General features: G+C 56.5%; 10 protein-coding genes and 1 non-coding gene across 11 annotated transcripts; 5 read left to right on the top strand and 6 right to left on the bottom strand.

Moving 5' to 3' along the window:
- Nucleotides 1–238: 238 nt before the first annotated feature.
- F5144DRAFT_5806 (uncharacterized protein) lies at nucleotides 239–1327 on the bottom strand. The gene has a single exon (XM_066789385.1). The coding sequence runs from the start codon at nucleotides 1098–1100 to the stop codon at nucleotides 336–338; it is 765 nt and encodes a 254-aa protein (XP_066647733.1). The 5' UTR covers nucleotides 1101–1327; the 3' UTR covers nucleotides 239–335.
- On the top strand, nucleotides 1153–1250 carry F5144DRAFT_t28. The gene has a single exon. It is a non-coding gene; the product is annotated as a tRNA-Lys (tRNA).
- Nucleotides 1281–2623, bottom strand: F5144DRAFT_634905 (uncharacterized protein; the record flags this gene model as incomplete). The annotated part of the gene is made up of 3 exons (XM_066792601.1): nucleotides 1281–2071; nucleotides 2236–2316; nucleotides 2361–2623. 3 exons carry the CDS (start codon nucleotides 2621–2623, stop codon nucleotides 1555–1557), a joined length of 861 nt encoding a protein of 286 aa, XP_066647732.1. The 3' UTR covers nucleotides 1281–1554.
- Nucleotides 2624–3937: 1314 nt separating this feature from the next.
- F5144DRAFT_553010 (uncharacterized protein) lies at nucleotides 3938–4708 on the top strand. Its single transcript, XM_066787780.1, has 2 exons — nucleotides 3938–4208; nucleotides 4285–4708. Exons 1-2 carry the CDS (start codon nucleotides 4010–4012, stop codon nucleotides 4560–4562), a joined length of 477 nt encoding a protein of 158 aa, XP_066647731.1. The 5' UTR covers nucleotides 3938–4009; the 3' UTR covers nucleotides 4563–4708.
- Nucleotides 4709–4830: 122 nt separating this feature from the next.
- On the top strand, nucleotides 4831–7760 carry F5144DRAFT_5772 (uncharacterized protein). Its single transcript, XM_066789183.1, has 3 exons — nucleotides 4831–5349; nucleotides 5409–6193; nucleotides 6245–7760. Exons 1-3 carry the CDS (start codon nucleotides 4978–4980, stop codon nucleotides 7410–7412), a joined length of 2325 nt encoding a protein of 774 aa, XP_066647730.1. The 5' UTR covers nucleotides 4831–4977; the 3' UTR covers nucleotides 7413–7760.
- Nucleotides 7761–7983: 223 nt separating this feature from the next.
- Nucleotides 7984–9103, top strand: F5144DRAFT_553003 (Cyanovirin-N). The gene is made up of 4 exons (XM_066787779.1): nucleotides 7984–8432; nucleotides 8494–8618; nucleotides 8697–8839; nucleotides 8922–9103. The coding sequence occupies exons 1-4, from the start codon at nucleotides 8109–8111 to the stop codon at nucleotides 8984–8986; spliced, it is 657 nt and encodes a 218-aa protein (XP_066647729.1). The 5' UTR covers nucleotides 7984–8108; the 3' UTR covers nucleotides 8987–9103.
- F5144DRAFT_634895 (uncharacterized protein) lies at nucleotides 9097–10344 on the bottom strand (the record flags this gene model as incomplete). Its single annotated transcript, XM_066792600.1, has 2 exons — nucleotides 9310–10344; nucleotides 9097–9124 (listed from the first exon to the last, which is right to left on the bottom strand). Exons 1-2 carry the CDS (start codon nucleotides 10200–10202, stop codon nucleotides 9097–9099), a joined length of 921 nt encoding a protein of 306 aa, XP_066647728.1. The 5' UTR covers nucleotides 10203–10344.
- A 765-nt stretch (nucleotides 10345–11109) lies between these two features.
- F5144DRAFT_500574 (uncharacterized protein) lies at nucleotides 11110–12711 on the bottom strand. Its single transcript, XM_066786372.1, has 2 exons — nucleotides 12080–12711; nucleotides 11110–12017 (listed from the first exon to the last, which is right to left on the bottom strand). The coding sequence occupies exons 1-2, from the start codon at nucleotides 12342–12344 to the stop codon at nucleotides 11302–11304; spliced, it is 981 nt and encodes a 326-aa protein (XP_066647727.1). The 5' UTR covers nucleotides 12345–12711; the 3' UTR covers nucleotides 11110–11301.
- Nucleotides 12712–13063: 352 nt separating this feature from the next.
- Nucleotides 13064–14067, top strand: F5144DRAFT_588152 (nucleotide-diphospho-sugar transferase; the record flags this gene model as incomplete). The annotated part of the gene is made up of 2 exons (XM_066789900.1): nucleotides 13064–13224; nucleotides 13311–14067. 2 exons carry the CDS (start codon nucleotides 13064–13066, stop codon nucleotides 14065–14067), a joined length of 918 nt encoding a protein of 305 aa, XP_066647726.1.
- Nucleotides 14068–14570: 503 nt separating this feature from the next.
- F5144DRAFT_607602 (beta-lactamase/transpeptidase-like protein) lies at nucleotides 14571–16995 on the bottom strand. Its single transcript, XM_066791562.1, has 3 exons — nucleotides 16162–16995; nucleotides 16087–16097; nucleotides 14571–15985 (listed from the first exon to the last, which is right to left on the bottom strand). The coding sequence occupies exons 1-3, from the start codon at nucleotides 16658–16660 to the stop codon at nucleotides 14705–14707; spliced, it is 1791 nt and encodes a 596-aa protein (XP_066647725.1). The 5' UTR covers nucleotides 16661–16995; the 3' UTR covers nucleotides 14571–14704.
- Nucleotides 16996–17584: 589 nt separating this feature from the next.
- On the bottom strand, nucleotides 17585–21331 carry F5144DRAFT_552988 (acyl transferase/acyl hydrolase/lysophospholipase). The gene is made up of 6 exons (XM_066787778.1): nucleotides 20966–21331; nucleotides 20662–20907; nucleotides 20032–20609; nucleotides 19941–19975; nucleotides 19855–19888; nucleotides 17585–19799 (listed from the first exon to the last, which is right to left on the bottom strand). Exons 1-6 carry the CDS (start codon nucleotides 21193–21195, stop codon nucleotides 18055–18057), a joined length of 2868 nt encoding a protein of 955 aa, XP_066647724.1. The 5' UTR covers nucleotides 21196–21331; the 3' UTR covers nucleotides 17585–18054.
- Between the last annotated feature and the right edge of the window lie 268 nt (nucleotides 21332–21599).

Here is a 21599-nt window from a genome sequence, read left to right as displayed (position 1 = left end):
AGCGCACCTCACTGACGGCGACATCGCTGCGGGCATGTCATCCGGGGCCGGGACGGCGCTGGACACGCTGCAACGCTCCGCCTTATTTGCGCTCCGTGGCGTCACTATTGAATACATACATAAATGGATACCAGAATCGTGACCATGCACTTGGCCGCCGGGGAGCGTCACGTTGACGCATGAGGTTTTTTTTCTGGACGGCATCTCTGCATGTTTGCCTGGATTCGTGCAACGTACCCGTCCGTGGGCGGAATCTGGGCCTCTCAAAGCGCGGCCCCGACACATATCTGTCCCGGCAGACCAAAATTGGTCCCCGGCCTGACCAAACAACGAATCTATGATCCGATTGATTGAGTCCAGACCATCGTCCCAGCCGCTTCCGGAAAGGGGGCGTCCTGCCGGCTGCCCTGCCGATCAGTCCCGCGCCACCAATGCAAGGCCATCCACCCACCCTCTGCACGTTTGCCATGGAATCTCGCAAGCCCAGCCCGCCCCTTGCGTGATGTGGCTACCGTCTGCCTAACGTCTGTAACGCGGCCCCAATCTCTCAATCCCGTCGGGAAGTCACAGACTCGGTCATTACCGAAGATGGGCGGGCATGCCAAAGCAGCACCGTGACGCGCGTCCCCAACAACATACGCAGACATCGTCAAGATACGCAAGGACGGCTGGGTATCAAAGACACTGCCCCGTGCCGGCAGGCCGTGCGTTATACGAGACGACCCGCCCACCCGGGTTGTTGGGAAATACGGTGTAGGACAATGTCTAGGTAACCAGCGGGGTAACCGGCATCTGCTCAGGGCGACGGGGAGGAGACCAAGGTGGGCAGCAAGGCGAGGTCTGGTACATGCTGTACCCAACAACAAACACAGGGCCAAACCGACTGGATGGGTTGAAGCTGGCAGGTGGGGCCGTAACACATGCCACGGCCCCCTTGCCCGGGCACGCACGCCACACGGGGCTGGGGTTGTACGAGGACAGTATTGGTCCAGAGGCAGAGATTTAGATAGGTACCTGCCTCTCGCTGTGCTCCCTGTGTGAATCTGCCCCCCCTGATCTGTCGGAGGACAGGGGTGTACCATGGAGAACGGGGAGGCCATGCCTCCTTCAACGTGCGCGCTCGCGAGTCATGTCAACACAACAACCCGGTGCGCCCGGCTAGCTCAATCGGTAGAGCGTGAGACTCTTACTTTCCCGCAGAGGGGAAACGGGTCATCTCAAGGTTGTGGGTTCGACCCCCACGTTGGGCTCAATTCCCAAGTCAACTATGGTTCGGTGTTGTGGTATTTTTTGGGTGTTTTTTTCTTCTTCTCGTGGCCCCACCCCTTCTCTGATCCCGACTCCGGGCTTCGGTCCGAGCCGGCGACTCGCCCGACTTGCAGCAAGCATGTAGGTATTTACCTAATCGAGAAAGCTAAAAATGACGTCCCCCGTGCTCTTTCGCACTGAATCGTAACGATTATGGGTTCTGGACTTGCCCCAACCGTCGCCAAAATGTGGACCATACCCTCCCAGGAACAGATGCTTTCCCACGGACGAGCCAGTCCGCCCTCATTACACAAAAAACTTCGCATACGCCTCGCAGCCCGACGTCGCCTGCTCCACCGAAGCCACCGCCCTAGTCAATGAATAGAACGATGGGCGGCCGTGGGCAAGATCACGGACGAACGGCAAACCCCTGCCGGTCCTGTCCTTGTTGTAGTACATCCTCGGCAGCGCGACCCTGATGTCCGTGTGCGCGGGCAGGTCCCTGAGCGGTTCCATAATCTCGGCAAACTTGGTGGTGAACGAGAGCATGACACTGGGGAAGAAGCGGATGTCGAGCGTCGCGAGGTTGGGCATGCGCTGGAACAGCGCGACGTGATCCCAGCCCGTCCCACGGAAATAGTGGCCCTTGATCAGCTCCTTGCAGTGCTCGGTCCCCTCGGGCAACATGTGTGCGATGAAGGCAACGGAGCGGATCGAGAGTGCCGTTTCTGGGTTGATCCAGTCGAGGAATGTTTCCAGTTCGCCGAAGCTGGCGAAGGTGAAGGTGGTCTGGCGGTAGAGGAAGTGGGCAACCTCGCGGTATCTGTGATTTGCCGTCATATTAGCACGATATGGACTCCTTTAAGCCGGGCGCCATGGCATTTCCATACGCAAACTTGCAGGTCCTCATCAAAACGACTAAATCTGCGAGACGGTAGGAATTGGGTTGGCCTTCGTGCACATTCTTCTGGCAGTCGTAGTGTCCACAACTGCTGGTGCTTGGCTCTCCGCATTCTCTGCTGTGCAAATATCGGAGGTGCAGCTCGCTCGGAATACCTCTCCGGGCGACTGAGGGACAGAATATGTGCTGGCGCTTTCCAGCATCTTGCAACATGAGGTTGTATATGTATTGGCGGATGTCGAGCGGGAGCCGGAACAGATGCGTGAGATCGAATATTGATGCTGGGCCGCTGGAGATCTTGTGTCGCTCAATTTTGTGTCTTTGTCTTGTCAGTTCGGCCGGCCAGACAATCGGCTCCATGGCGAGTTGCTGTGGTAGGAGCAGCCCAGGCGCTGGTCTTTTTTGATGTTTTCGGTCCCGGTGACCCTTTGTTGTCCTATTTGTTGGACTCGGCGAGCATCGCATCAGGGGCATTGTGGGCATTGTGGTGGCAGGAGAAGGAATGGCAGTGCCGTAGTGTTGCTTGCTGCCTGCAACCGTGGCGAGATGGAAAAAATTGAAAGGCAAACGGTGTGGAGGGTTGAGACCTGGTCAAGGAAGGTACAGCGGGACGTGGGTTGGTATTTGGTTTGGCAGGTGCAAGGCAAAGTGGCTCGGTGGGTAAGCTAGGGTTCTAACTTTTTCTTAGAGGTATCGAGTCAGACATGATGTTTTAGGGCGTTTTGCCGTCTTTTATTGCCAAAGTACAGAGTCAACCGAAACTCGTGGTGCCACGTTGTTCATGCTGTCATGTGCTGTTCCAGCCCAAGATCGATGCTTGGCAGGAGTCGTGAATTTGGGCAGCCATCCCATCACATCACGCAACTGAGACTCAAGCCATGCGTCGTTTGCACGGTCATTTCCCGAATTAGGAGTTCAGCAACCCCTTGACATTAGTGTATTTCGGTCTCGTGTCCGTTAACAAAAGATAATGTGATTTTCTACTCATAACCTTGAGAAAATGGCCAGATCCCAGTCATCATCGTTCATGTGCGTCATGACTCAGCTTCAATCCTGATGTCACCAGGCTGGTGAGCTTCTGACCGGCTTCAAGTGTCACCGGTGGAAACCAATTCACGTAGCCTTGCACAATTCGAACATCCCTCTACATGCCCTGAGCCGTGCTCATTGGGCTGTCGTTAAGTTACTCCAAGTCATGGACGAGCCCCTCCGAAAGAACAAGCCCAATGCAGGCAAATGCTCAAGATGGCAATGGTGACGTCAGGGTCCAGTTGCACAGATCACCCGTTCAAGCAAGGTACCAGGGGCAGCTGGAGCGCGTCGTACATACCAACACCGAGTGCATATTCTCGATTCTTGGCTTCGATGCTCCTCCGGCCCAGGCCCATGTTGCCGGCCACACTCGCCGGCATGAGTTAGAAACGAGTTAATAAGGTGTACTTGGGGAGGGGCCGACTGCAAGCCACAGTAACACCTCTTTGCGGTGCCTAGTGTATGTACATGGCAGTAGGGGGTCCGGGGGTTACGCGATGATGCGGGGCCCTAAATTACACGGATTGTTTACACGGACGGAGTCTCGCAGGCTTTCCAGTTTGGGGTTTGGTTTTGGTTTCGCGCTTTTGGGGATTCAACCGGCCGAGGAACCGGGTCAAGCGAGCGAATGAGATCGGGGATGGTTGCATTGGCCCTGTGATTGCCGTGCACCGGGATTCTATCGCGGCAAGTGCTGACCCAGATCCGCGGTGTAAGTGGCATGGCACGTCGTAGATCTCGTCGTTGTTAAAAGGGGCCTGTGTATCTTGGGTAGCGAATCCTTTGGCCCCGAGGAGTACGTCTTTTCCCACGACCAGCACATTCATCATGAAGGGCTTAGTTGCGTTGTTGTTGGCATCGGTCACCTCAATCGCCTCGGCTGCCACGCCGGCGGCTCCAGGCCTGACCTACCTGTATTCGCTCAACTGCACGCTCGGACAGGCGCTACCTGTTGGCGCCGGCCCGCATGGCACCCGCACGGTCATCCCCATCACCGGCGGTACCTTTTCTGGTCCGAAATTGTCCGGTATGCTTCCCAACCGACCAAACACTCGTTTATGATGGAAGAATTGAGGCAGGCTAACCAAAGCGGCGATGTGTAGGCAAGGTGCTGAACCTCGGGGCGGATTGGGGCTTGATCGACAAGGACGGCACTTTCTCAGCCGACACACGGTACCACCTTCAGACCGACGACAACGCTCACATTTTCATCCGCACGGCGGGGCCGGCGCAAGCCAGCGGCAAAATCCACCTGCGGATGGAGTTTGAGACTGGTAGTAGCAAGTACTACTGGTTGAACAATATTGTTGCTGTCGGGGTCTTGACGGCGGGCAACGGATATGTCGCGATTGATGGATGGCAATTGGACAGCCCCAAATAGTGAATTGATGAGGGGCAGTTGGCCATCATGGGGGTTCCATGTTATTTGGCTTAGAACTTCAAGTACAAATGAATTTGGCCGTGTTGCATTTTGCTTTGCAGCCGAATTATTGGGCGATGCTGGAAAGTTGAATTGAGTATTTCGGGACAGCGGTGACTTGCACATCGACTGTTGCCTTCCCTCCAAAGCTGGAATCTTGAGCCAAGGTGGGAGTCACGTGCTGCTGCTCAGACCTTCAACGCTTACCTGGCCTTGCGGGGCAAGTGCATCGACCGGCCTCGCAAACATCCGCGATTCTACCGGATCTTCGCCGAAAAGTCGCCAGCGCGCCTGGACAGCCAGCTGCAAAGATCATCCGGAGTGAAGCCGTGAGGCCAAGGCGCGTCGAATGTGACGCGTTAATTGCGGAGCAATCATGTCGAGTTACCCACCACCGCCGCCCTCGACAGGCGACGGCACAGGGCCGACCCCAAATAATCCCCAGCAAGGCGCCGACACCGACGGTCGCCAGGCCCATCAGTCGCAAGTGCATCCCCAATTCACCGCTGAAGCTGCCGCTGCCGCAGTCGCCGCCGCCCATCATGGTCTCCAGGCGCTACAAGCTGCCGTCGCAGCTCCCGCTCCGGTCCCATCACCGAGTCCAGCGACATCGCAACATGCATCTCTCGCTGATGCCTCCTCGTATCTCACCGCCAACGATGTCGGGCCCTCTCCTGGTGGCGGACCAAATGCAAAAGCAACTCGCTTGCGTCGGGCTTGCGACATGTGCAGCCAGCGCAAGGTGAAGGTACGCATCAAGTCTAGGCGGAGGAAATTACCACTTCAGCTAACTTTTTTGCTGCGTAGTGCGACGAGACCCAGCCATGCAAGCCCTGTATCGAACTCGGCGTCGACTGCACCTTCAATCGGACGATGAAGCGGCGCGGGCCGCCTAACAAACACGCCGAAGCGGCCAAGGCGGCCAAGCAGCAACGACTGGAACCAAACATCAGCCCTGGACCGCATAACGCCGCCGAGACGCTCATCTCGATATCCGGCGGCCAAGATGCACAGCATATCCTTGATGCCGAGTCTATCGCCCCGTGGCCCGTGTTGACTCTGCTCATCGACGACTTTTTCACATACATCCACCCGCTCGCGCCGTTCCCCCACGAGCCTACGTTCCGCATGTCATTCACGGCTCGTGAGGACCGCACAAATCGTGCGTTCCTGGGGCTACTGGCCAGCATGATTGGCGCCTTGGTGGCATCGTTTCCGAGGACGGCCCGGTTGCACCTCAAGACCCAGCAACACGGCATGCACATGTACCCCAAATCCATCACATTGGTAGACCGGTGTCGGACAGTGGCCCTCGAGGCGCGGGGCGCATCCTTCTGCAGTAAGGATGATATCACCGTCTATGATGCTTCCACGAGCTATTTTATTGCTCTCGCGGCCGCATACACCATGCGGTGGAAGCTTTACCGCCGTTTTATGGCCGAGTCCATGGCTTTCATCCGAGAGCTGGGATACCACAAGCCGCGGGACCTGGGCTCATCCATGTTCGGCGTTACCTACCGTGGCCCCCCGTTCAACCACGTCGAGGACCAGCTGGGAAAGCGCATGTTCTGGTGCCTCTTCCTCGGCCTTCGGTACGTCCTGACCGTGCCCCCAACTCCGTCTCTTTCGCTAACCGTTTTTAGTTCCATGTACCAGCTCGGTACGCACCACAGCGACCTTGTCCTTGCACCGCCGACTCTCAGCGAGCCGTACCCCGAGTATCCCGTAGAAGTGGACGACCAGTACATCCTCACCCATCAGATTTTGGGCCAGCCTGACCACAGTGTCTCGCTCCTAACTGGTTTCAACCAGGGGATTAAAATTTACATGACTATGAATGGGCTTGTGAGCGTCGAGCTGGCGTACGGCATCTCAAGCCTTCCCTTCCACGATCAACAAGTGATGCTCGACGAATCACTACAAGCGGTAAAGCAAGTCATGGACAACTTGCCGCCCGAACTCACCATTGACGTGAACCATCCTCGCGCGATTAACACTCCCAATCATGGTCTCGCCAACCTAATCCCCACAGGGCCACAAAGCAATGTCTTTGACGACGGCAACAGTGGGCTTCAATACTGCCCCATTGGCTACCAACCTTTACAACAGCAGCAGCAGCAACAGCAACAGCTGGCTGCCGATTTCCACCACACGCCCGGTGGACATCCTGAACGACGCCGCGTCCAGTACGAAATACAGAAAGCCAATATTTACGCCTCCCAACTAGCCACCCGCTCCTACTACGTCGAGCGCTACCTTGACCTGCGCGATGCCCACCGGGCACATGCCCGCGCCCAAGCCGCACAGTCCTTCGCGGCTAGCCAACAGCAAAACGGGAACGGCGGGGCCGGCAACGGCAGCAACCCGGGAGACGCGAGCGCCAACAAATCCGTCGCAGCCGCGGCACTGCACGCGGCCGCCGAGCAGAACGATGCGATCGACACCAACATGGCGGCCGAGCGCGAACTCATCGTTCAGCACCTGCTCACCGTGCTCGCGTCCATCTCGCATCGCAGCATGGAGCCCAACGGCGGCTCGCTCATCAACAAGATCCGCCAGGTCGCCAGCACGCTCGTGAACGATTCGCCCCACCGCAAGGGCCCCGTTGCCATCAAGGCGGAAGAGTCGCTCAGCAAGTTTGTGGAGCTGCTGATGCGGTTGGAGCGGATTCCTCCTGGCGGTGAGGGGGAGAATGGCGTGGGGGGGCTCGCGGCGGGGGAGGATGAAGAGCAGGAGCTGAGGACGTGGGCCGATTTGAGGGAGCATCAGGCCCGGTTCGTGCAGTGTGGTGGATTCCTGGGATTGCCTTGAGCTCGCTCCTATTTGCTTTGCTTTGGCCTGGTGGCCGCGGTGTTTCTGGGATTGGTTGGGAGCGGCCATGATGAATGAAAACTGGCGTTGGAGTTGGGGGTGATGGCTCGCGGGCAAGGGGACCCGATATCATGTTTGTGCATGTCATACTGTACGACTTTCTGTCCTCGCACTTGGTTTTCTCTGGTCTAATAATATCCCAAGGAATAACCCCGCAGAGCCGCGCCATGTACTGTGTCAACGGAAGGTTGCCGTTCCTCGCCGTCCAGCGTATTACAACGCAATATGTTTTGGCCGTTGGTTCGGAAGAATTCGTTCAGCTCACCACGTGTCTTGCTATGTACATAACCCCGAGCCGTATCGGGCCCACAATGTCTCTCATTCCTGCGTCCTCTATGGGCTGTCGGATAGGGCTACTCCATCGCTCTGCCACGTATTATGCTGGCCATGCCTAGACATCGACTTTTTCGTTACAACTCACCATATATGCCTATTCTAGGCATTCGGACCAACAGCATATTTTAAGCGATGCCAGCTGAGAGTTCAGAGAAGTCCAGTTATCCTTTGTGTCATGGATGTTCGCACAGTCTTGCCTGCGGAAATTCTCGCGGTCGACTGACCACGTTGTTGAGACGTTGGCAGTGAACCGGTCATGATACTCGCGGGCTGCGTGACCGGGTCGTGTGTGACTGGGTCATGCATGACTCTTGTTGTCTCCCAAGTCAACTCGATATCTCCACTAGTCATATGGACAAGAGCACAAGAAACGTAGTGTATAAAGCTGAGTCTATGTGGCTCGTCCTCGTTCCGGTTTCCCAGCTCCCTTCCCACTCCCTCAAGCACATCAGTCTCTCAAGTCCTCAACACAGCGCTCAACAAGCCTACCCACCTCCCACAAGCGTTCAGCCATCAGTAGCAAAGATGAAATACTTCGTTGCGCTTCTAATGGGACTTAGCCTTCTCCCCCAGCTAGCCCTTGCTGCCGTCGGGGGCGGCTTTTACGCCTCCTGCAAACACAACGTGGGTTCCGTTCTCTTCCATTCCACAATCCAACTACCTTTTACTAACAGTTTGGGGTCAGTGGAGCATGGACGGAAAATACATGATTGCGGAGTGCAGAAAGACCAACGGCCAGTACATGAGGACCCGCCAGGACATGAACCTTTGCATCACCAACTTCAACGGCATCCTAGCCCCGGCCAATAAGTAAGCATCTCACCCCACGCCCGTAGTTACCGGCGCACCCGTCTTGTACCCCGGGCTAAACTAAAACTACTTGCCCAGCGGTTATTTCTACAACACCTGCCGCGGCTGCGGCCAGGCCCCCGACGGCCTTGTCACAGCCAATTCGCCTCCGACAAGCAGAATGGGGTGCTTCTGCAAAGGCAAGACAGGGGGATATGACGTTGACAGTTCCGTCGATCTAAGTAAGTCACGAATTCCCTGCCCCGGGCCGAGCACGCCCGGGCGTAAGGATCGTTTCTCCTCTTCGGTACTAACAACCCGCAGATGACTTCGTTGAGAACCGGGATGGGTATATGTTCTGCTTTGGTCACCGCAGCGCCCCTTATTAAGTGGTTGATCGTTACGGGCATGCAACTAAGGAGGCACATATTCGCGACATGATTTGTGGAACAGGCAGTTGGGCTAGGAGGGAGAAAAGCAGGGTTCGGTTGACGAATAGTTACCAGCACGGGGTAGTGCAACCCCCTCTAGGAGAAAATATATCCAAGTAATCACCCACTACAAGCTTACTCCCCCCTAAACACTCAATAACCCCTCAACCACCTCCGCAGCCTCCTCCACCACAACCCTCGTCTCCCCATCCAACCCCCCCTCCCCCCCTTCACCCCCTACACGCAGTAACTCACGCAACCTCCCCCCCCACAAAACCCACCTCTCCCTTGTCAACCCGCCCCCCCGCGACCACCGCTCCGTCTTCTCATCCAACGCCGCCGCATACACCCGCCTCAGCTCCCCCTCCCAATCCGCCTCCCACAACACCCCCGCCCCGCCCCGCACCCACGTCGCCATCACCCTCACATCCAGCGCCCAGACCTGCTCCGGCGAGAGGCAGTGCCCCTTGCGCTCAGGCGGCTGTGGGGGGGCAGCTGAGTCGGCGCGTTCTAGGACATTCTTGCAGCTGAAGAATACCCAGATGGAAAATAACGGTGCGCCACCGCCGCCGTCTCTGCGTCGGTGTTGTTCGTGTTCCTGCTGTAGGAGCGCGACGGAGAAGGAGATGAAGCGGAGGAAGCACTGAGCGGGGTCGTAGCGCTCATGGCTCACCTCGGTACGTGTGGCCGTGTCCGTGGCATTGCCGCTGCCGCGGCGGATGCCGTCCCAGTCGCGCCACGCCTCGAGGATGTCGTGCATGTCGCGCCATTGTGCGGCGAAGCCGGGGAGGTTGGACCAAGGGATTGTATTGGAGGTCTTGTCGAGGTAGGTGGTGCGGAGCTTGAGTTCTGCGTCGGAGCCGGCCGCGACGTTGGGGGGTGTCGTGGGTGGGTGTGCGCGCAGGGCGTCAAGGAGGGAGAGTGGGGAGGCGAATGGTTCACCTTGGGCGGTTGGAGGGAGGGGAGGGGAGGTGGTGATGGCGACGAAGAAGGCGTCCCAGAGTGACCAAAATGCGTTTGCTGGGTCTGGGGAGGCGGTTACTTGTTTGACAATCTGAGCGGCGAGTTCATCGAATGTTGCGGCTTCGGGTGTCCCGGCGTGGAAAGCTTGCTGGATGAGCGGGGAAAAGGGGTTTGGGGAGTTGGTGCCCGGGGCGTCGAAGATGGTTGTCATGGTGGTGAATTCTCTCAGCAACAAGACCGGTGGCGTGGTGATGTTCGGTAATTACTGCGATGTTTGGTGGTTGTTTATTAGAGGGGAAACATGAAGTGGGTGCTCGGTGGGTTGCTGCGCCGAGGTTCCCTGGTGATCAGCGTATAGATTAAGCGCCAATGAATCATACACGTGTAGTGCGGAGAGAACTCCGACATACAACGTTACCTATTACCCAGGAACACAACTAAAAGCGATTCCTTGTCTACGTGATTCGACAGGGCCGGGCGTTGCCAACTCTGACAGCGGAACCTATGTAAACTACCTACATATACCTATCCAGGTAAGTCATCTATAAGGCCCCAAATTCGATGCCAGCCTCTACAGTAATGAAGAACGAGAACCCGCGGAAACATGTTTCAGTAGTAAAAGTCTAATCAATTTGTCATAAGTGGTATAATAATGTCAAAGAACAACTTGAACGACCATGTTTTATAAAAGTGCACGGGAGTTGTTTACGAATTTCCTTCTCTAAGAAACGGACCAGTGCAAACTGAAACTATTTGTATTATATCCTGCCACCCGCAACTCTCAATCATCCTCAGAAATCCAAACTCCAAGTTAGGTAACAACGTCCCGTGGTGACCATTGCGTCGATACATATTACATCCACCTTTGGTATGACATTCATAGGTATCGCCGTGTTCCACCTTATGTGTTTGAAGTGTGCTCTCCCGGACTTGGGCTATTCCAGTCATTATCTGCTTTCAGGAGCCTACCACCCACCAAGCCAGGATAACGCTTATTGAAACGTTGGCATCTGAAAATCCGCCGGTTCAGACTCAACCACGCGACAAAAAGCAAAGGCGTCGAGAAGACGGCAGCCCCATAACTGTGGGTAGGGGTCGATCAATCATCATGAGGGCGAGGAATAAACAATCCAAATCATGACTGGGAGTAATTAATTATATTACATGAATCTAAACTTCAACCCCCCGACCGTCCGGCAGAAGTTGCCTACCTACCTAGGTACTTTATAACACTGGCCTAGGTACTAATTTCCCTCTCAACCCAAACCCATCTCCAGTATATACACCGCGCCCCCCGCCCACCACTACTACTACCTCGGCGTACCCGACAGCTCCACCCGCCCCCCGTACGCGTGCGTATGATGCGAATACGGATCCATCTCATATCTCGGCGAAACCATGTTCACCCCCAGCCCCTGCCCCGGCCCGTCCAACCCCGTCTGATGATACACGTCTTTACCTGGCGGCAGCGGAACCCCAGGAGCGGCGTATTGTTGTGTGTGGTGGTATCCCGGCACGGCCCCCGGCCCGTTGTTGGGCTGCTCTTTTTCGGCGAGAAGAGCCTTTTTGTTCCGGCGGAGCTTCCACAGCAGATATGCTACCGCGGCGAGAGCGATCGCCAGGGCGCCGATCCCGACGCCGATGCCGGCTTGCGCGGCTATGGGTAGGGGGGTGGACTCTGGCGATTCGGATGGGGTGCTGGCGTCCGAGGTGGTGGGTGAAGTGGGCGCGGATTGGGTTTGGTCGCTGTCTGCTGTTCCGGCTGGGGGAGTCGTTGACAGGGTGGTGCTCGCTCCGGTGGCGGCTGGTAACCCTCCCGTTGAGGTGGTTTTGAGGTCTTGGACGACGACGAAGTGTGAGGCGGAATTGTCCCACGTTGCCCAGGCCTGCGGGTTTGAAGGTAGTACGTTGAACCGCGCCACGCCGTCGTCGCAGCAGAATGCACGGTGGCCGTCACAGCAGAAAGAGGTGTCGGTGTTGGTGACGTTGGAACAGGAGATGAGATCGTGGCCGCCGCGGATCGCACCTGGGGAAGTTCTTGTCAGCGCCTTGTGGCCATATCCGAGTGAAGGAGCTCTGTCGGCCTACTCATGCAGTAATAGGCGCACGCAGGGGATTCCCAGTTTTTATCCGTACAAAGTCCCCTGATTAGGTTCCCGTCCGGTCCCATACACAGCTTGTTGCTGAGACAGGTCGAGCGACCATTGCAGCATGTACTGTGGGTAGCGTCTGGCTCGCATGGGAAGAAGTTGTCGTCAGTTTGACCGTTCGGGGCGTAGCATTGGTCCTGGGCTACGCAGATGCAGGCAAAGAAGAGTATACACGAGACGGTGAAACCCCAACTGAGTCTCATGTTGCTGTTGGCTGCCAGGGACTTGTCAAGAAGTTGTTGTATAACCGTCTCGGTCACGAATGGCCAGAAAAGGCAGTTAAATTCGCCGGAACACGTCGAGGAGCAAAGACAAAGAAGGGGAATTTAGACACGCGAAGAGAAGCGCCCGACAGCATGTTGTTATTCTAGTCAAAACATCCATCCGAATCTCCCAGTTCTGCGGTTGGTCCCAGCCGATGGACGGGCGCTTTGCGAGGGCCCAGGGCCCATGGCCAGGGCTAACAAAAGCCTGCATTTCCATCCCCTGAATGAAGAGTTGGTGATGGTTCCGGTGGATTGGCGTGGTCCTCGAGATCACGACAGTGACTTTTCGTTGGTTCGTTTAATAGTTCACGGGTTGTTGGTTCCAGCTTTACTCCTTGGCTTCTTGTCTTAACGATATAGGTTTAGCGCCGGAGACACGGCGCCAAAGATTTAGGAGTGATTGGCTCGTCTCTTTGCCCCTGCACGTCGAGCCGCTGATCGCGGTTGGGTTTGGGCGGCAACGTCTTGGTGCGCGGCGCGCAAGCGAAGCGCTGACGTTGCAACGTGGTTAGCACATGCGCATTCTTCTCCCCTTTCCATCTTGCAAAGAACCATATAATCCTCCAGCCGCAGCAGTGGTGCTGCGACAAACCAGCAGTTTTGAGGTTGTCCTCCCCGTCGACTCGCATCGGGGTCTTGTTCAATATGTTGGCCACATGGATGACCAAGAGGGGCGTATTTGCGCTGGTCGGGGCCGTGACACTCGTTTTCCTGCTGGCAGGCCATTACACGTACAAGAACACCACCGGCGGTATGATGGTCCTTTCCATTTCCACACAACCCATGGGGAGTTGAAGCTGACTTATCCCGCTACACAGTAACCTTTTTCCAAGGAAAATCACCCGATGCCCCGTCGTCCGAAGATCTCCTTTCGCAACCGTTCCCTAAAAAGATCTGGCAAAGTTGGAAGGATGACTCGGAAAGCCCGACCGAGAAAGCAGCCGGTTTACCCCATCAGTGGCGCGCGGTCAACCCCGACTGGCGATACGAACGTCTCACAGACGCCAACATGGATGCCTACGTCCGTGACCGCTTCGAGGGTCGGACCGTCGACGTCTTCACCAACCTACACGATCCAATTCTGAAAGCCGACCTCCTGCGCTACCTCCTCATGCTGAAGGAAGGCGGCGTCTGGGCCGACATCGACGTCCGCCCGCTCCAGCCCGTTTCCAACTGGATCCCCGAGAAACACCGCGACAAGACCAACCTGGTCATCGGCATCGAGTCCGATCACCACAAGAAGTCCGTCCTCCCCGGCGTCTCGCCACACTCGGTCGCCCTGGCGCAGTTCGCCATGTTCACCAAGCCGGGCCACCCAGTCCTTCGGGTCGTCGTCGAGCGCGTCCTCGACAACATCCAGCAACTGATGGAGAGCAAGCCCGCCGGCGCCGCCATCACCTTCAATGACGTCATGACGACGACTGGGCCATACGCCTGGACCCAGGCGTTCATGGACTACTTCAAGAACGTCACCGGCGTGGAGCACAACGGCGACGAGATGGACAGCATGGAAGAGCCGCGCTTGATTGGGGATGTGCTGGTCCTGCCCAAGGACAGCTTTGGCTGGCTGCCGCATGAGCATACCCACGAGATCGATAATCCTATCGTGCTGGTTCAGCATCTGTTTATTTCGACGTGGAGGGCAAGCCATCCGGGCTGATGGGCGACTTGTCTGCAGTGTACCCTTGGCGACTCGGGTTCGAGCCCGATTAGGATGGCACAAAGAGGTTGTAGTCGCGCTAGCAAAGGTCTTGGGCCAAATGCAGTGCTTGATGCACGGCAGGGGGGACCTCCCGTGAGAAACTCGGGTGTAACGATCAGGCGGCTAGTGAATGGTTGACGGTACGGCTCCACCCCTACCGCCGCCCACGACTGAGCGAAAGCAAAGCGAAAAACTCGAGACGCCGAGGGCTCCCCAGCGCATCCCTTCTTGGTTGAGAGGGAATAGGGGCCTGGGAACTCTGCGGCAGGGTTTGCCTCGAGCGAGACCAGGGCAAGAGCCAGAACACTGACGTAGACAGTGGTGAAGTGAACCCGTGGTGGCTGGGCCTCGGAGCGAAGGGGTTAGTCCGTGGGATGGCGTGGGTAGAATCTGGTTGTTCGGCGCAACAGTCGGGGCCTGGCACGGTCAAATTAGAGGATCAGTGTTGGACCGTAGAGGCTTGACTTCTAAATAGGTTCCGCATTACAATCTTGATCTAATGTCTAACAATAACTCTCTGGTTCTCCTTGAATGAAAGTGTGGTCAAAGAAGGCCTCATGGGACAGCGGTGTCCCTCACGACACAACCCCTGGCGTCACTCGTCCTCCGACTTCCCCATGGCGCCCGTCCTCAAGAACGGAGCATCTAGACCCAACACACTGCCCGTCTCAGCATCCTTCACAAACACCACCCGATCAGCCGACTGGCTGCCATAGTACATCCAGTCTGCCAGTGTCCAGGTCAGGCAGTCAGTGTCGCTGAGCCCCTTGCCGGGCATTTCACTTTCCGACGTGGACTCGACCTCCCACCACACCCTCCAATCCTCCTCCACAACCTCCCTCCCATCCGGCAACACCGCCTTCTTCTCAATCCCCGTCGGATACAGCCGATACACGCCCGTCATATCCAACGACGGCAGGAACTCAAACAAGGTCACCCCCCACAGCTCCTGCAGCGCAGCCAAGATATCCGACCCATTCCTGTTCAATCCCGTCAACCGCAACGACAACCCATCCAGCTCCACCGTCGCATTCACCGACACCCCACCCGTCTCCTCCGTCGACACCCCCCTAAACACCCCCCCATACTCCTCCACCGCCTGGCTCCTCGCCAGCCCATCCAACACCGGCACCAGCCCCGTCAACGCCGCATCATACACCCCCCCCAACGCATCCTGATTCCCCGCCGTCAGCACCACCAACCCCACCCCATACTCATCCAACAACGCAATCCTCGCATGATACCCATACGCGGCCCCATCCTTCGCATGAATCGTCACCGTATGCCCGCCCTCCCCCGTCTCCGCATCATACCCGGGGAACAACAACCCCGGCTCGGGCCGAAAAATCTCCCACGGCAACCCCACCGCGCTCGACCGCGACCCCGAAAACGTCCTTGGCTGCAACCACGCGCGTATATCGGCCGGCGAGGCCAGCGCCTCGTCGCGGGAGAGGATGGCGTGCAGGAAGGCGGAGAGGTCGGCGAGGGTGGAGACGAGCCCGCCGCCCGGGGCGTTGTCGCCGTAGGGGGAGCCCCAGGTGTTGTCGACGGGGGGGATGACGGCAAGGGAGTCGTTGCCGGGGCTGGGGAGGGTGGAGGGCATGTGGAGGGGGGTGGTGAGGAAGTCGCGCAGTTGGGTGGCGTAGTCTTTGCCCGTGGCGGCTTCGAGGGCGAAGGCGAGGAGGGTGTAGGCGATGTTGGAGTAGACGGGGCGGGCTTGAGGCAGGGCTTGGGGGTCGGAGGTGAGCATGCCGGCGAGGAATTGTTCGCGCGTGCAGGCCACGTTGAGCCCGATTACGCCGCAGTCGGGGTAGTTGGTGTCGTTCAGGGCGGGGAAGCCGAGGGCTTCGAACCAGTCTTTGATGTAGTGGTATTCCTGGGTGGTGTTAGTGATTTGTAGTTGCCTTGGCCAGGGCAGAGAGTGGTGGGGGGGTTGAGTGAATATGAGGGTTGGAGGTCTTGTAGCGTTTGACATACGGAGAATCCATCTAAGACGGAAATTGGTAAGTTTCTGTGCTCATCACATCTGGTGGAACTGGATAAGGAACATACAGTTGGCAGGAATGCCGGCCAGCTGGCCTCCAAGAGCCCGCAGGCTGATGCTCTTCCAGTCGATCCTCGATGTCTCGTTGGCCAGCGACGGAAGGTATTTCGTGACTGGGTCATCCATGTTCACGCCGCTGCGCAGCAGCACGGCATCAGTGATGACCTTGGAGACGGACCCAACCAGATATTGCGAGTGCCTGTCCAAGGACTTGGTGCCGTTCAAATTGCCCGAGCCGAGATGGTGGTACTCCCACAACGGAGTCGATGCGTCGGTTTGATCGAGTCCGACAAGAGCCACTGACAGTGAGACATTTTGGGCATCTAAGGAGGACTTGATCTCGCCCTTGAACGCGGAGTCGAGGGTGGCGGTGAGGTTGGCGAGAGCCCTCTGGAATGTGGCCGACTCCTTCAGGTTGCGCGGCGGAGGCACGATTGGTCCCTCAGGGCGGCATTCCATAGCCAAAGCAGCTGGAAGACCCAGCAAGAGGTGAGTGAGCTTGACCATCTTGGCGAAAGACGACTTGGTGTCCAAGGCTTGGCAGTTGATACACTGGAGTGGCGTCTGCGAGGGCGGCTAGCCGTATAACATTATATAATTCCTGGACGCATGAGTCCGGCCGGGGGGCCATCCATCTTCTTTGTGACTTGATCCTGGTGACGTGGGTGATCAACAGACATGCTGGCCATGACGAAAGACGCAGACCAACCGAGGAATACGATCGAAGCACCGATTGAATGAAGCCTTTACAGTGCCCCGCTGGTTCCGCGAATAGGGGACGTACTTGGCATTACCGTATATCGGGTTGGGTGAGGACAAGGGCATCCAGGTCAGTGGCGAAGATCAGCGGTGTTTTGGAGCGTTCAGCCACGTAACTCCGTACCACCAGGGTGGTGAAATACGAAATACGGCAGCGGAACGGCGAATAATTACTGGCGAGATGTTGCGGATATGTGAGACACAAACGAATATTACTCCGGCAAATACACCTCGCTGCCCTGGGCTGGCTAAGAGACTAACTTTGTATATCCCAATTCGCCGGCAGGCCCGAAGCTGATCCATGCCCCCCCCAGAGAAAGTCGATGCGAAGAAAATGCTGGTCTCAAAGCTCCCTTGTTTCTGGTCTTTGTCGTGGATACCCGAAACCTTTCCGACCTCAGGGCGAGCGTCTGAAGGCCCTCGTGAAACACCCTCAACATGGGACCAAAGTCAACGGATTCTGGTTGGGGATAAAATGGCCAAACAGGCAATCTCCAGATCTGGAAAGCCCTCATCTGCCAGATTCCGCGATGAAGTTCCCATGGGTAAGGACTTCGGTTGGCACCGTAGCTAAAATAACATTCTAAGACGTTCTGTAAAGTATTGTTTGTGCCTCTCATGTTTTCCTGCTCTAGACAACTCAACATAGGTACACAGTGGAATGCAACTCGCCGCTCGTTGATTATTCTTCTACGAAATCCACGTGCAACCCAGGTGTATCCTGAGCGAAGCCCATTCTTAAGAATGCGGACACGAGCGAGACTGACATGCTTCCAATCCACGGCAATTGGCGACCATTGAGATAGTCAACAGACCACGGTTTGCTTCCGTATCCAAAGACCTTTTATCTGCATTACCTAAACAGAAATCTAAGAAAAGTCCTCCGGCTCCCGCTTTTGACAGCCATCCTCTCTTGATCATCCAACGCCACACCTAACCACCATTCCGAGTCCAGTCGATCTGGATGCTCCTTCGGTAGTACCCTCTTGCGAATAGTGACTACAATCTGCAGTAGTTTAATAGCCTTATCCGCCCGGCCATCGCGATAATACGCGATGGCAAGATTTTGCTGCGACGCCAATCGATCGGGGTGCATCTCGGCTTGCGTTTTCTCGTAGATGGCTACTACCCGTTCCAGTAGGTCAATAGCCTTCTTCGTCTAATAGATCAAGGTGTGTCCCGGGCAGCGTTTTCTTGTGTATGGCTAATACCCATTCCAATAACTCGACACCCTCCTCGATCCGTCCACTTGCATCATATCCAACAGCGAGTGCGGCCTGCGAATGTAGTATATCAGGGTGCGTCTCGGGTTGCGTTTTCTTGCGGATTGCTACTGTCCGCTGCAGTATGCCGATGGCGTCCTCTGTCCGCCCGCCCTTCTGGTATGACAAAGCGAGTTCTTCCTGCGATATCAGTAGTTGCTCCGAATGTGCTTCGCGCAGCGTTTCCTGGTGGATTGCTACTACCCGTTCTAGGATGTCAATAGACTCCTTCATCTGTCCGTTTAAATGGTATGCTGACCCGAGGATACTCTGCGATGCTAGTCGATGATCATCCGTCTCGGCTAGTATTGCCTCGCAGGCGGCTACTACCTGCTCAAGTACCTCCACCGCCTCTCGATATCGACCCTCATCCATCAAATACATGCCAACCCAGTACCCAATATGACTTTCTTCTTCACCCCAGTTGTTATTTCCCTTGTGGACCTCGATCGCCTTCAAGGCATGAGGCAGCCAGGACCGCCAGGTCTCACGCTCTTCCAGCTCGCACGTCCGGAAAATGTTTGTAAGATGTTGCAATACTGCTCGCCTTTGTCGGTCCGCATCACCTTGCCTAGCCACCCATACCCGTGACGACAAGTGCACCAGCCGGTGCATATCATAGGTCTCTCCATCCTCTCGTACGCCCAGAAAGGAGTAGCCGCGGAGAACTCCGACCGCTCGCGTCATCATCTGCTCTGACCCGACAGACGGTAGCATTGATCGTGGTATTGCCTTGAACTCGACACGTGCTATGAAGCTGAGCAACATCGCCGCCTCTTTGTTCTTTTGGATCTGATCAAATGACACCGCCATCGTGCTGGCTACGGCGTTCTGCGCCTCGGGGTACCTGGTGTTGTCCGCAAATTTCGTCTCCAACAGCTCCACCATGCTTCGTTCCGTGTTCTGCAAGAGCCATATGTACTCCGAGACCGACGCCATCGTCTCGTTCATGTATGCTGCGGCCTGGACGATGGCAAGTGGGAGGCATGTTAGAATCTCGAGCAGCTCTGCGACGCTACGTTTGTCCATCAGCAGTTCTTCATCGGCCATGGACTTCCTGAACAACTCGTGGGCCTCGTCTTCGCTCATTTGCGAGAGGCATATCACGTCGCCCTGGGTCAACCTGACCGCAATGCTTCGAACGCGGGTCGTGAACAGGATCCGCCCCCGGTCGTTGCAAGGTAGAAAGTCAAGTACGCCCTGCTCCCCACCACGCGCCACTTCTTCTTCGTCGATATTGTCAATGATAAGAAGCCAACGGCCGGATTCGTCCGAGTCGAGGTAATCCTGCACTTGTTTTGTTGTCGTATTATCGTCCGCGCCGCCCAGGTCGAGCAACCGGGCCATATCCTTGTACGCCTGTTCGAAACTTGCCGGGCTGATCGCCGGCACCCAGAAGACGGACCATTCTGGCTTGTTTTGCTTTACCCAGTAGGCCAGATACAAGGCCACCTGCGTTTTGCCGGTGCCACCGAGCCCGGTGAGTGAGATCTGACGAGGGCCCTCGCCATCGTCGGCGAATAGCTGCGCCTTGAGCTTGTCGATGACAGAGGCTCGCCCGACAAATCTCCGGTTCCTCTGGAACGGAATCAGGTGCACCGGACGCGATCGCGTGCGTTGTGGGCCTGCTGGGGGTGAGTGCTGCTCTATCCATATGCCGAACTCGGGGTTATTGCGTACCATGATCGTCAACGATTTTGAGGGCGATAAACTCCTATGGACCATGAGTCAAAGCGCCCCAGGATATATTTCTTGTATTGACATACTTTCATAACCTGTTCGAAACCTTCTCCAGGCCTGCCTGCAACAAAGGTATCAGCCACCGCAGCGCCTAGGAAAAGTCGATGACGGACACACTCTGCTTTGCCTTCAAATTCTGCACACACTCCCGCACGCGAGACTCCTGAACCGTCTCGGCCATGTACTGATCTGTTGCCGTCTCGATCACCCCACGCTTGTCGTATTCCTGAAGCCCGACGTCCTGGAGCCCCTGCTCGACGTTGAAACGGAAGAATCGTCCCTCGTCATATTGCTGTCTCCATCTCTTGATAAAACGCGCGGCTGTTGACTCCGTCTCGGTGGTGATGTCCACTAGCGTCTTGAAGAACTTGTCAAGCCGATCGTTGATCGGCTTCTTGCCGGGGTTGCCCACGCCGATTGAGATGAAGCACTTGACAAGAGGCTTTAGCTCACCCGTCTCGCGACACCAGAGGTCAGACGCCTCGGCCTCCACCTGTTCGACGGGATTGTTTGCTCCCAGCGCTGCGTCAATGTAGTGGCGGGCACCGATCTGAACGGGGTCGAAGAATCCGCTCGCGGCCGAGGTCGCGAGGGCCGCTTCGCAGATGGTACAAGGCAGTGATTTCTTCCAGGGGTAGCTGTAAGCTCGGAGACGTTCGGTCCCGTTGAGATCCTTGGAGGCCGCGCAAGCAAATCTAGAAGACATCAACAAGTCTCCCGGGCCGTGAGGTGGGACAATGTACTGACACTTTGCATCCACGCTCTTGGCCATCGTCGAACGGCGTATCTGGTGGCAAGTTGCGGCCGGCAATGACCTCCAGGATTGCCTCCTTCAGCCTTTTTGAATCATATCGTGCTGCTACCATCCCGCCACGGAAGCTGACCGGAATCCTACGCTTTGGCTCACTAAACACCACAGCGGATAGCTTGTTGTAGGCTGCGATGCACTCGTCCACGTCCATCTCCAGCCGCCCCAGCATAATGGCAATCAGCCTATCAAGGTAGGTAGTCAGCTCGTCGTGTTCCCGATGAAGCAGGCACACCGACGTACCCTCCAGTGCTAGTACCGCCGATCATATCAAAAACATCGCACGGCTTGACATGATCAAGGCCGCTCTTCGTTCGTTCATGATTAAGCTGCTCCATGATGCCCTTCAGGATGTGCAGCGCCGACAGACCCCGGACACCACCGCCGTCTAGCGCCAGCAAGCAGAGCCCAGTCGTGTCGACGGGGTCGGTGCCGGCCCCGCCTGTTTGGAAACTAGACTGTGCATGGCTCATAGTTGTCTATGAAGGCGGATGGATGGATGTGTCTGAACTGTTCGTTGAGACAGAAAAGATTTGCTGCGGAGAGAGGTGATTTAGGTATAAACCTAACCGCCCATGCTGCCCAACAAGCCGCAAAGAGACACACCCGATCTCGCTTTGGTGTGTAACACAAGGAGCTGCACATACCAATGAAGGCTCGTCGGTAAAGCTGCGCCATTTTCGTCAACCTGGGTGGACGCCCTTGGCAAGCCACAATGCCATACACCCACAGCACACTGAGTATATGCATCTTCGAGAGTTACAAATCGTACAGCAAAGGGTGTCGGGCGGGGCGAGGGGCAACAAACTGTACCCAGAGGTGTTGGGTAGGTCGAGGGGTTACAAACCGTGTTGCTCATGTCTGGGTTTGCTGAGGA

The sequence above is a fragment of the Chaetomium tenue genome (assembly GCF_020726465.1).
Source record: "Chaetomium tenue strain MPI-SDFR-AT-0079 chromosome Unknown F5144scaffold_1, whole genome shotgun sequence".
Classification (NCBI taxonomy): Eukaryota; Fungi; Ascomycota; class Sordariomycetes; order Sordariales; family Chaetomiaceae; genus Chaetomium; species Chaetomium tenue.
The sequence above is the reverse complement of the archived record's forward strand: the minus strand, read 5'-3'. Positions and strand labels throughout refer to the sequence as shown.

Excerpts from the sequence above, each read along its gene's own strand:
- F5144DRAFT_607602 (XM_066791562.1), bottom strand. The coding sequence starts at position 16,660 with ATGGTCAAGCTCACTCACCTCTTGCTGGGTCTTCCAGCTGCTTTGGCT.
- F5144DRAFT_553003 (XM_066787779.1), top strand. The coding sequence starts at position 8,109 with ATGCATGACTCTTGTTGTCTCCCAAGTCAACTCGATATCTCCACTAGT. Across the intron at positions 8,619-8,696 it reads ATCCTAGCCCCGGCCAATAA|CGGTTATTTCTACAACACCT; the intron begins GTAAGCATCTCA and ends CTACTTGCCCAG. Across the intron at positions 8,840-8,921 it reads TGACAGTTCCGTCGATCTAA|ATGACTTCGTTGAGAACCGG; the intron begins GTAAGTCACGAA and ends AACAACCCGCAG.
- F5144DRAFT_552988 (XM_066787778.1), bottom strand. The coding sequence starts at position 21,195 with ATGAGCCATGCACAGTCTAGTTTCCAAACAGGCGGGGCCGGCACCGAC. Across the intron at positions 19,976-20,031 it reads GAATTTGAAGGCAAAGCAGA|GCAGGCCTGGAGAAGGTTTC; the intron begins GTGTGTCCGTCA and ends CCTTTGTTGCAG. Across the intron at positions 19,889-19,940 it reads GTTTCGAACAGGTTATGAAA|GAGTTTATCGCCCTCAAAAT; the intron begins GTATGTCAATAC and ends CATGGTCCATAG.
- F5144DRAFT_5772 (XM_066789183.1), top strand. The coding sequence starts at position 4,978 with ATGTCGAGTTACCCACCACCGCCGCCCTCGACAGGCGACGGCACAGGG. Across the intron at positions 5,350-5,408 it reads GCAGCCAGCGCAAGGTGAAG|TGCGACGAGACCCAGCCATG; the intron begins GTACGCATCAAG and ends TTTGCTGCGTAG. Across the intron at positions 6,194-6,244 it reads TGCCTCTTCCTCGGCCTTCG|TTCCATGTACCAGCTCGGTA; the intron begins GTACGTCCTGAC and ends AACCGTTTTTAG.
- F5144DRAFT_5806 (XM_066789385.1), bottom strand. The coding sequence starts at position 1,100 with ATGGCCTCCCCGTTCTCCATGGTACACCCCTGTCCTCCGACAGATCAG.
- F5144DRAFT_553010 (XM_066787780.1), top strand. The coding sequence starts at position 4,010 with ATGAAGGGCTTAGTTGCGTTGTTGTTGGCATCGGTCACCTCAATCGCC. Across the intron at positions 4,209-4,284 it reads TTCTGGTCCGAAATTGTCCG|GCAAGGTGCTGAACCTCGGG; the intron begins GTATGCTTCCCA and ends GGCGATGTGTAG.
- F5144DRAFT_500574 (XM_066786372.1), bottom strand. The coding sequence starts at position 12,344 with ATGAGACTCAGTTGGGGTTTCACCGTCTCGTGTATACTCTTCTTTGCC. Across the intron at positions 12,018-12,079 it reads GTGCGCCTATTACTGCATGA|GTGCGATCCGCGGCGGCCAC; the intron begins GTAGGCCGACAG and ends GAACTTCCCCAG.